At 39.1% G+C, this 12,011-nt stretch overlaps 1 protein-coding gene across 1 annotated transcript in view; it reads right to left on the bottom strand.

The window, feature by feature from the left end:
- Positions 1–12,011, bottom strand: part of LOC308657257 (uncharacterized protein C1orf87) — a gene marked incomplete at its 3' end in the record, with an annotated part of 89,345 nt that overhangs the window by 34,627 nt on the left and 42,707 nt on the right. The window contains exons 5-6 of the mRNA XM_081308790.1: positions 10,002–10,123; positions 6,104–6,269 (exon numbers count right to left, since the gene is read on the bottom strand). Coding sequence (XP_081164916.1) covers positions 6,104–6,269; positions 10,002–10,123 — 288 coding nt within the window. The remainder of the gene's footprint in view (positions 1–6,103; positions 6,270–10,001; positions 10,124–12,011) is intronic.

Here is a 12,011-nt window from a genome sequence, read left to right as displayed (position 1 = left end):
AATACAGAAATGGGAGAGCAAAGAGACATGGAGAGAAGGGAGAAAGAGATGTGGGGTGGGGTGGGGTGGGGGGAGAAAGAGGGAGAAAGGAAGAGAAAGAGGAAGGAAAGTAGTAATGTTTGTACTAAATAGTGGCTAGTAAACAGTTCACACTAAATCATCCAAACTAAACTATTGGTAGGTATTATTATTATTTTGAAAGGAAGCTCAGTGCAATGAGTTATAGTAAATGTATCTTCTAATTTTTTTGCTTTGAAACCCTGAGCCCTTGTTGACTCTAAAGAGCTTGTCATTCTTAAGACTGGACAATTTCTAGAGAGAAAAGAACTCAGCTAAAAGTAAGATTTTCAGATGCAAACCAAAGGACTCTTACAGGACTACTATTTCTCCCCCCAATTACCTGAGGCCTAGGTACCAGGGAACTACGGACAGCCTCTAATGTCCCAGAGTCCCCTGAAATTCTCCAAACTAGCCAATCCTAAACCTGCTTGCCCTGCTTTGCTCATTATTCTTGAGAAAAACACAACAAAAGCTCTTGTCCACATTTCCCCTCTCACCCCCACTGCCTGCTGCCTGCCCTGTTGCTTCCCTGTGTGGTGCAGCAGGCCTCCTCCTTATAGAAACTTCAAGAAATAAACCATCTTTTCAGTGACAACTGTCTCCTGATCTGCTGGTCTCACCATAACAAAATAATAATAAAACCTACATTTTAAAACAGTGGGGAGTAGCTGAATGGTAGAGCATTTGCCTAGCATGCAGGAGGCCCTGGGTTCAATCCCCAGAACTATAAAACAAATGAACAACCAGTAACCCAAAGTCCATCTTCACTTGTTGCTATAAAAGGAAAGACACCAAATCTGCATTTGAAGCTTGTGTCTATTACTTTTTAGATACAGAGGAATAAAGTCAGGGAAGCTGAAAAGAGAAAAATAAAGATTGTTTTGAAATATGAAAAAAATGAACAGAGTTTACCTAAAGAATAAGAAGTTGGGGAGAATTCTAGGCAGAGGAAAAACAAGTGTAAATAATAGGTAAAAACAAACTTGGTGCTATTGGGGAAGGTATGAGTTTTGACGTTACTCAATCTAGTATGGTTTTGCATCCTTTTCCTGTGTAGGCAGTAATTTTTTGTTACTTGCTGTGTTTTCTTACATGAAAGTGGCTTAATCAGTGTTTGACCTGTGTTTCATTCATTTTCTTATCACCATTGCCTACCACAATTTAAAAAAATAAAGGATCAACAATTTAATACATGGATGAATGAGTGGGTGGATGAATGAGTTGAGTGGAGTGTGTGTGGGTGGAGGTTGGCACAAAACAAAAAGAGGTAGAAGTTGGTTGCATTATGCCATTTTACTCCATAAATAAGAACTAAATAATCCACATGATTAGCACATATTGATGTATTTTTAAATATTGACATTAAGAGGTTATTCTAAAAACAGATCATTCACTTCTGGTAACACTAAGTTTTGCTCTTGGCTAAAATGAACAGCAGATTAGAAATGGTGCATCAACGTTCCTGGAAACAGATTGATTGACAGCTACTAAGAACTGACTGCTGACAGTTGAAGAGAAGAAACAGAAACATCTGCCAGAAAAGCCTTGTCATTTAGTGTTATTCAGGATGATCATTAAAATATTTCAAAGCACTAATATTCATAATGATGATCCTTAGGAAGAAAATGTTCTTATGCTTACTAGGAAATGTTTTCAGTTAGAAGTAAATAAAATAGCTGCTACTTAAAAAAAAAGATATGAGATGACTAAACATTTCCTCAAAATACTGTTTGAAAGAGTGGTACATACTGTCATGACTCCCTCTTTTCCTATGAGTAGTTCAATTTCCCTTTACCCCACTGCTATACTTAATTCTGTTTACCAAGTTAATAGAAACTTCTATGAGTTTACATTTTACAATTTTTAGAATTTTTTTGGTAATGGGGATTGAACCCGAGGTGCTTTACCCTGAGCTATATCTCCAGTCCTTTTAATTTTTTATTTTAAGACAGGGTCTCACTAAGTTGCTGTGGCTGGCATTGAACTTGCTATCCTTCTGCCTCAGCCTCCCCAGTAGCTGGGATTACAGACAAGTGCCATGGTCCTGGCTACAAATTCTTTATAGAACTAGTTATAAAGATATCTTTGAGGTGTGGGTGTGGGTCTGGGATGATCATGTCATACTCCCCCAAACTCTCTTCCCTTTTGGCTTTATTGATCACTCCCCTATCTCCTTTTGTTATTTTTAGTCTCTCTTATCGACTTCTTTTTGGCTACCTACTCTTTAACAACGCATATGATTCTTGAGCCCCTTCCTTTCCCACATTCCATTATATCCTTGGGTAATTTTAACTATGCCCATGGCTTCCACTTCTTATGGAAGTGTCTTAAAACATTATTCAGCTTCAGCCTCTACTGATCTACCTGGGCAGGATGAACTCATCAGTCCATCCTGTACCCCTCCAGATTACTCATTTTCTGATTCCTCTCTCAGAGAATGGCACCACCATTCAATCAGCTGCCAAGCTAATGACTTAGGAATCATTTTGATTCCTCCTAATCCAGGGTTTTCATTCAATTAGACACCAGGACCTGCTTTTCTATCTCGTTTTATCTCAATCCCTCTTGTTAGTACCTTAGTTTCAACCCTCAGAATCTCTTGCTGGATCATTGAAGCAGCCTTCAAAAAGGGTCTCTCTGCTTCTAATATTGTCCGCCTCTAACTAATTCTCCAAATAATATCAGGATGCTCTTTTTTAAAATTTCAAATTCGATCACACCATGCACTAATTTAATATCCTTCCCTGATTATTTTGGACCTTCAGGATAAAATTCACACTCATCAGAAAGACCCTTCTCACACTGGCTCCTGCTTTCCATTCTAATAACAATTTGAGCAGGGTCTTACAGCAGTCTCTGAATTCGCTCTTGTGCCAGTACTAATTCACATGGTTCCTTTCTCCTAGAATACCTTTCCACTCTCTTCTCTTGCCCCATATTATCCTTACCCCCAATCTTTGCCAAACTCGTCTGTCCTCTAAGATTCGTTATTTCCATCATCTCCATTGTGGGCTTTCAGGCCAGTATACATTGGTGCACTTTCTCTATCTTTAAAGTCTGCGCTACCACTGTGTTTATCACAGAATTGTGATGACACGTTGAATTTTCCCTACACTCCTGGAGAAAGAAGGAACTGAAATAATACAACCCATCATCCTCAGTGCCTAGAACACATGGAGGGAGTATCATGTTAAATGCAAGAATAGATTAAATATACCTTATTGATTGGAAAGCTGCCTTTTGCATTGGAGGAGGGCAGTGATTCAGAATTAATAGGAATCTCCCCTTTGACTGTTTAAGGGAAGATGCACAGATATTGAAACAACTAAGTATGGAAAAAGGGGCCTGACCAACTGCAGAAGGTTTGATGGTCCTGGCTCACTAGGTAAATTAGTGTTCCAGCTAAAGCCCTACTACAAGAATGAATTTCACATCTACAAACCTTGGTCAGCTCAGTAAAAAAAAATCCTCTTCTGATAACAGTGAAGAAGCTATGTGAACTTGAAGCCCAGAGTACTAAGAGATGAGCGGCCTGTGCTCCAGCGAGTTCTTCCTGAGAGGAAGGTCTGGCAGGAAGGTTTGGGAAGGGCTCCTGATGTGAAGCAGAATGAGGACAAGTTCAAGAGGTGAAGAATGTGGGTTATGTGTAAAGGGTTAAATGGACCCTGAATACTTAGGAACTTCTTAGGTTCTACAGTCCTATTGAATCTACACTTGACTTGGGTAATGATAAGTGGTTGGTAAACAAATATATATGGATCCGTATTGTATTAGCAGTCCCACCAAAAATCATCACTATATCAAAAAAGTGCAAGAATCTTCCTATAGGAAGAGTGGGTCCAGAGAACGAAGACGACAGATACTTGACCAGTTTCCATTCTGTTCTTTGTGCATGGTCAAAATTCATGGATTTGATGACAAGACCTAGGGATTATCCTTGAAGGCAGTGTTTATTTATCTTGGAAGCCATAGATGGTCTGAGAACCCTTTGAAATAGCAGCTGTTTGGATATGCTTATATTTAAATATATATTTTATTTTCCTGGATAGAAAGCACACAGCTTTCATGAGATAGTCAAGAAGGTTCACAGTTCTGTCTTCTATACTCTAAGGTTGTTAAGAACTACTAGTCAAAAGGAAAAAAAGCTCTCTAGTTCAGATATGGCCTTTCCCATTCTACTCTGAAGTCCTGCATCCAGGAGCAAGGAAGTGTGGTGTGGCTGCTGCTGCTTCCCTTGGGCCTCAATTTGCCTCACGTTTTGAGGAAACAAAATTGTATTTTCCATGCCTCCCAGAACTGTAATAGACTTTGAGTGAATTCCAGATGTCTTAAGAGATGCCAGATGGCTCATGAAAGGCAGAACAGCTTCAAGAAAGTGTGCCCCATTACTTTGGATCTAAACCACAAGATTGAGCTTTTTGGGGAATAAGAACGCTCAAGCTCTTCCCCCATAGCCAGTGTTCGATGTGACCATCACCAGACCATGAGAGGCTCCTCTTCCTATAGGCTGTTTTGAAGTGAAATTCTCACAAAAATATCTATTTTTAATATAAGAGGGAAAGGAAGCTGATATTTAGAGCCTGGTATGTCAGGTAGTATGCTAAATACTTTCACATATTTACTTCATTTAATCTTCAGAATAGACACAGAAGGTAGCTATTTGGAACCCATTGTTTCCAGATGAAAAAAAAATGAGACTCAAGGAGATTAAGTAAATGCATTTTAATTGTCAAGCTGTTTATGTTCCGTTCTGTGAGTATCATTTGAGGACATTCAGGTTCATCAATGGTATTTTGTGGTTTCAAATCTAAAAAAGAATTTCTGCTTCTTAGTCTGTTTCTAAAGATCCTCTCATGAACACAGTAAAAGTTATTTATGATGGGCAGCCTCACACTCTCCAGCACTATTCTTTCTCCTTCTAGTGAAATATGTTGCATGTATAACACACACGCGAACACACACACACACACACACACACACACATTGACGTTAACATAAACTTTGCTTTTGCACAGTTAACTCTACATCTGAAGGCTCCGAGGAAGCTGTTTTTGGTTATAGAATAAGAACTTCCTTCAGCATCTTGTATTCTTGCTTCCTTAGTAAACATCATTTTTAAACCTCAGTATGCCCAGATGAAAGGTATATGCTGATTTTCTGACAGAACATTTCCCCAGCTGTCATTTCCACCCTTTCCAATCCTGTAAAATTCTAATCTTGTCTATTGGATTCAATGGACACTTTATACCTAGTGGACTTTCAGTTCTGGCTCTCTATTTCTAGAATTCTTCTACTTGGAATCCCGGTTGCACCTCTTGTTACCTGGCCCTTGACTGGAGTTGATTGGAGTTGACCTCTTCACGACTCATTTACTAAATGGGAGGATAATGTTTACCTTTGTGGTATTTTATAAGGAATAAACTTTTTCAGTGTTATATGAGATCATGTGAGTAAAGCATTTTGCAAGGTTCTTGTAAGAATTCAGTAGTGTGGTGGTGATGAGGTATTTTTAAAACAATGGCAATGATTATTTTACCTGCATCTAAGGTAGTTTTGGGTACATCTACCAAATATCCATGAATTAGTATGGTTCTGGATCTTCTTTCATGAAACACATCTGCACTGTTAATTAATGCTCCAAAGCAGCATGCTAACCTCTATCAGCAATAAATTACATCAGTCCCTAAAATATGGTGTTCCTAAGGAACGAGACACCACATGCTGATTTTACTGGAAGCTGGGAGAGCATGTGAGAAATGAATTTGGCCTTGAAAATATTGTTTTCCACTGTGAAATATTATTTGGATATTGTCATATTTTCTATTATTAACATAAGACAGCCCAATTATAAGTAATTCCTGGACCAATTCTGCACATTTCATAATTCCTTTTGTATTTTGTTTTTCTCCTCACAAGCATAAAAAAACAATTGTGTAATGTCATTCACAGGCAGAATAGAGATCATAACTACTCCTTATTTTTGAAGACTCAGTGTTCTGAAGTTGCCTTTAGCTGAACAAATCTGAAATGTAATTTTGGTTACCTTGGCTGGGGGGAGACAGCCAGAAAATGAACGGTCTTCTTTTCGAAAACTCAAGTTGAGATTCTCTATGTTGAGTTTGCCATTGGTTGTCCTTAGTACCATCCTCAAAATCTTCAACAGGCTCTTGTCCCCTTCTGATGGTGAGCTGGAGTCTTGAGATGGGGTTCTTAATGGAGGGGCAGAGGAAAGGCTATGAAAAGAAGATGCATTTGAAGTAGCTGCGTGTTTCCATACTGTGTCTCTCAACTCTGTTACCCACCATGGATCCCCAAGAACCCATGGGCTACATCCTAAATATTTGGTGACCTGGTCATGGGACTGAAAGTGAAAATTTTACAGATTAACTAAAATCTGCCTCATCGGACTAAGCTCTAGAGCTTCTTCCCATGAGTCACCAACCAATCTGACTGCAATATAGACTGAGATTCTTAAATCAACTTCTTCTTCTTTTCCCAAATGGAGAGAAAAACAAATGATTGTAGTGTTTTTCCTAATTGATCTTACTTTTCTTAAACTCAGATAATTATTGATGGCAAATCAAATTTCCACACTGTTTATTGCTACTAGCAGAGCAAGGCAAAGCAAATCCTGCCAAATCTCTGTAACAGGGAACCTACGCAGGAGGAAATCCCAAATCAGGAAAATGTCTGCATTGTCTTTGACTCTGCTTTTTATATCTGGGAAACCCAGAAATATTTTGGGAGTAATCATTTATTTATAATCTGGCATGCAAATGTATATAATTATTAAGATGGTTTATCCAATTATTTTTGCTTAAAATAATGTGTGAAAAGTAATAAAGATAAAACTTTATAGTCATTTGTATTGTGAACCAATTTGAGACATTTACTCACCTAACATTCAGATTTATTTGTTCCTCCAGATTCAGTTGAACTATTGTCTTCTTTGTGAAGCTTTTCCTGATGTACACTGTCTCAACTTAAATGCCACTTTCCTAAAGGGACATTCTATGATCTCCCCCAAACGCCACTCATTTGAATCATGTTCCTTTCAGTGGTGTGCTGGTAAATCCTTAACCAAGCCTTCAAGATAAAGCCCTGATTTGTAGCATTACCAATTTCCATGGTGTAAATACTTCTATTATTGGCTGGTTTCAACATACCAAGGTGACATCTTTGAATGAAGAGTTGGGAAGTGGTGTGTGCATAATCAGGCCCCATGCTTTGCCCTAGGGCATCTGTGCTAGATATACCCTTTCATATCTTAATAGGTCTCCCTTCAGATCACAGCTCTATTCCTTAGTGTTTCAAATCTTACTTCCCTGATTGGCTGCTCCATAAGGTCAAGTCTGATTTGTTCCTTACTATTTCCCAGGGATTTTGAGCAGTATTAGTTTTAGATGTATATAATTTTTTTCTAAAAGTCATATTTTACACTTTTTCCCCTCTATTATTCTTAGAGGAGCTTTGGCCCCAAATTATATGATTCTGAACTACTTAATAATATGTAATATTTTCCAAACGTTTGGTCCAGGAAAGGAATGGTGGACATGTGTCTTTGGTTTGGTCAGCAGCTTTCGCATCTCCTTCCCTTGTTCAGGAAGTTCCAAGCTCCCAACACAGTCTGTCTCATTCTAGCAAGAGAATATTGGTATTTGCGTTACTAGCCACTCTCTGCACTAGGGCACATGACCCAGACTCTGCCAGTAGGAATGTCTGTTCAAGATTTGAATCCGTAGTTTCCTTCCTCTTTGTTGGCAATACCAGTTCCTGGAAGTAGGAATTCATGAGGCTTTGACCGTGGCTCAGTACATTGAGTACTTAGTGGGTAGGTGTTGTGTGGAACCCACTTACTGCAGCTGATAGGGTTTCTTGGAAAGTGTGTTGCTGGATGTATTTCCTTTGATCCATTTTAGGCAATGAGGGCTATTGCTGCCCCATCACAGAGCTACTCCATTAGAGCCTCTATCTGACAAACTACGGAGAGTGCGTTTTCTTGCATAGCGTGTTTATTATCAAACAGCTGGTCTTCATTACATTAGCCCATCAGTCCCATGTTTCTATAGACACATTCTCTGGTCCATATAAAGCAGTGCCTTCTCTGATGTGCTCAAAATGATTTTATGCACCTTTTAAAAACAGAGCAGATATGCACATGTCCCTGAAAGCCTAGTGATGTAAACTCTTCAGATAATTGAAGATGACAATTACATTTAACAAATGTTTATTGAGCACCTCTTATATGCCAGGAACTATGTTAGGATTAAGATAGTTCACGAGGACAGACACCATTCCTACCTTCAAATGAATATTTACAAATGCAATGACTGTTATGAAGGGGAAGTCTAAGGGATGATTAAACAAAGAGATAGAACCTAGTTCAGGGGTCAGAAAAGGTTTCCTTTCTAGAACTAAAAGGCTCCATTTCTATAAATGAATGGCCATATGTTCTTCTACATAGTGAATAACCTCTTAGGACCATAATTTTACAATCTGTATTACATGAAGGGAGAGCGCTTATTTTAAAAAATCTCTAAGGCTTATGGCTCCCAGTAGGTCAGTTGCTCCCAGAACTATACTTGACTGCAGTACTCAGGCAGCAATATCCATTTTCTGTGGATTATGAGCTTGCTAACTTTGGAATTCACTGGGCCAGAAAAATGGACTTGACAATCAGCTGTTGTCCTATAAGTCTTTGTTAAATAAAGAATCATGGTCAAAAGTGGCACCCTGTAGAGAGGAATCAATTCTAATGCTTGGCCCAGGGTCATTTTTCCCAAAAAAAGTCACATTGTTTGTAACTGACAGAAGGTTGTCTGGAGGGAAGTTTAAAAGTAATAAAAAACACCTATATTGCACTGACTGTGTATTAGGCACTGTTTTTAAGAACTTTGCATTTATTAACTCAGGTACTGTTACAAATCAACAAAGTCTATTCTTATTCTCCTATTACAGAATGGAAGCACAGAGAGGTTAAGTGAATGCCAAGGCCAAACAGTTACTAATGGCAGAGACAGAAGTTCAACTCAGCTTTCTGGCTGTGGAGCTCATGTTCCTACCGACTGCACTTTGTCACTTTTCTTTGTGCAGAATATCATACTTTGGTGTTCTGCATTTATAATGATATTTCTCACAACCTTTCTGAAAATTTCAGTCACTTCTTTTCCTTAAGATTATGTGAAGGTATTACTGATTTCTAAATTTCAACCATTAGCTAGTGCCTGTAACCCAGAGGTTCACAGACAGAACCTATTTCTGGAATCATATATTATAGATGAGCTCTGCACCCATACACAATCATTTCTTATTTCATAATGAGATTTTTCATTTTCACACAACAACCTCATAAAAAGACACATGCTTGGTGTTAAGAAACATATGCAATTGCTACAAATAACTTTCTATGCTGGCCTGCATACAAGAGAAGGAGAAAAAAATTATATGCATAAGCCAAGTGTTGGTGAAGAGCAAAGTGATTTTGCATTGGGAATATTTTAGAGTGAATGCCTCCAAGATCCCTGCCAGCTCTAGAAGTCTAGTGCAATGGACTGGATGTTTCTCCCAACAAAGTTCAAATGTTGAAACCCTCAACATGATGGTACCAGGAGGTGGGGCTTTGGGAGGTGATCTGGTCCTGAGGGTTGAGCCCTCAGGAATGAGATCAATGCCCTTATAAGAAGGGGCTAGAGAGGGCTCACATTCTTCCTGCCAGTAAGGATGCAGGAAAGAGTTAGCTGTCTGCAACCTGGACATGGACTCTCACCGGAAATGGACCATTAATCATTGGAAGGTACACTAATCTTAAACGTCCAGACTCCAGAACGATGAGAAATAATGTCAGCACTTTATAAGCCAGCCAGTCTGTGGTACTCCACGACTGCAGCCTGAATTGACTGAGATACATCAGAACAATGGGCCCAGGAAAAGGGAGGAAATACCTTTGCTTAGGATCACTTTGACTCTGAGTTTTCTTCAGGTTGCTGTCCACAACTGTTTTGCATTGCTGTAAGTCATCTGAGGCTGCACTTTTTAAAAACCAGAGTAGCTTTTCATAATTCACCTGAAAATTAAGTATAAGAACAGCCTCATTTACTCTATATGAAGGGAAAAAAAAAACCTGCTGAAATAAAATGTATTTGGAAACTTTTTATATTTAAAGTTTTAAAAAATTGTTTAAAAATAGAAATATAAGAGTTAGTGTCTTTTAAAATCAAATATTATTATCCCTCTGTATAAAATGTAAAATTCTACTTCCTGGTTGCCTTGTGTTTGGGTAGGGCTGTGTGACTAGTTCTGGCTAATGTCTTATGAGCAGAGGTGACAAGTGCCACTTCGGGTGGAGGATTAAACTGTTGCCATGAGATCTGCTGGAGCTCACTTTTTCTCTCCCCTCTTCTATCCTCTCCAAAAATATTCCAGAGTGGCTGTTCCATCAGCCTGGGTCCTGTAGCCTAAGATAGTAAGTGAGGAGAAGGGCCTATGGTTGACTTGTTATGGAAATGTAATGGAGATTAAAAAATAATCATTTGACTCTAGCCTCTCTCTGTCTCCCTCTCACATCTCTAACATATTTAGCATAGAGAATGCATGCTTATGTTTAGATGTATTCAGCTTTTATAAGGATAAAAATCTATTAGCCTAGGTGAAAAAAATCTCAAGATTACTTTTCCACATAGGTAAGGACTGAGGGAATGTCACCAATGTCCACTGCTGGTCTGGATGGGATCCTAGGAGCTCTGGTCTGTAGGCAACTCTAGGGAATTGGAGGGTAGCAGTGAAGGAAGGAAGCTAGCTATAAACTAGGTGTTAGCCAGAAAGTTTCATATATACTCTGTATAATAATTTGACATTGTATTGCTAAATACATCTTATAAATATTTGGAGATTTCACTAGGGAAGGTTAGAGAAGAGAAAACTAACATTTGAGTACCCCCTAAATGCTGGACATGGGACCACAAATTTGCATTTATCCTGTCACTAAATCTTGAGTCAACATCTATGAGGTTGGTTTTGACCTGGCTTTCCAGATGATATCACTGAGACATAAGGGACATTAAGTAGAATGAATCCCATGGGACAGAGACAAAGATGGAACTAGGATTAAAGTCCAGGTTTCTGAGGTTTGTTCTTCAGAAACAAGGCTTGCTATTCATACACACTCACTAATGATTTGTTCATTGCTATTAGTTCTTCTTGTGGATATTTTCCTGTGGTTCTGGGAATTTGGTTATATTTAGACCACCCTATATTCTGCTACAAGTGTGAGTTCAGGCTCAGTGCCCAGAGATGTGCAGTATCCAAAGAACTTTGGCCTTGTTGGAGAGCTTGTGTCTCAGCTCTACCATTAATTCTTGAGTGTCCTGAGCCAAGTCCTTGGCAACCTCTGGGCATCAGTTTTCTAATCTGTAAAATGGTGATTGTGGAGAGCAGTGACTTGGATTATGGTCTCTGACTGCCTTGTGGCTGCATCTGCACTGGGAACTTCCTGTGAAAAGGTGCAGATCAAGATTGCCCGGTTGCTATGTTGATGCCCTACTTGAGGAGGCTCTGTGCAAAGGCAAGGCACTATATCAGTCTGGACCTTGAGCTCAGGCATTAGCTGCTGAGGGTAGAGAATTCTGGGCATAGTAAGCTAACTACAAAGTCTCACAAGTGATTGTGACCTTCAAGACTGTCTGCTTTGCAGAAACTCCACAAATAACCTCTTGATGAGAAAACCTATATAATAAACATGCTATAATAGCTCTGGGTCATTGTTTCTCCATTGCAGGACAATGTGGGGGTACCTGGGATTGAACTCAGGGGCACTTGACCACTGAGCCACATCCTCAGCCCTATTTTTTGTATTTTATTTAGAGACAGGATTTCTCTGAGTTGCTTAGCAACTCACTTTTGCTAAATCTGGCTTTGAACTCACAATCTTCCTGTCTCAGCCTCCTAGGCCACTG

The sequence above is a fragment of the Spermophilus citellus genome (genome assembly GCF_964194105.1).
Source record: "Spermophilus citellus genome assembly, chromosome: 9".
NCBI lineage: Eukaryota > Metazoa > Chordata > Mammalia > Rodentia > Sciuridae > Spermophilus > Spermophilus citellus.
Note: the sequence above shows the minus strand (reverse complement) of the source record. Positions and strands in the feature narration are given on the sequence as shown.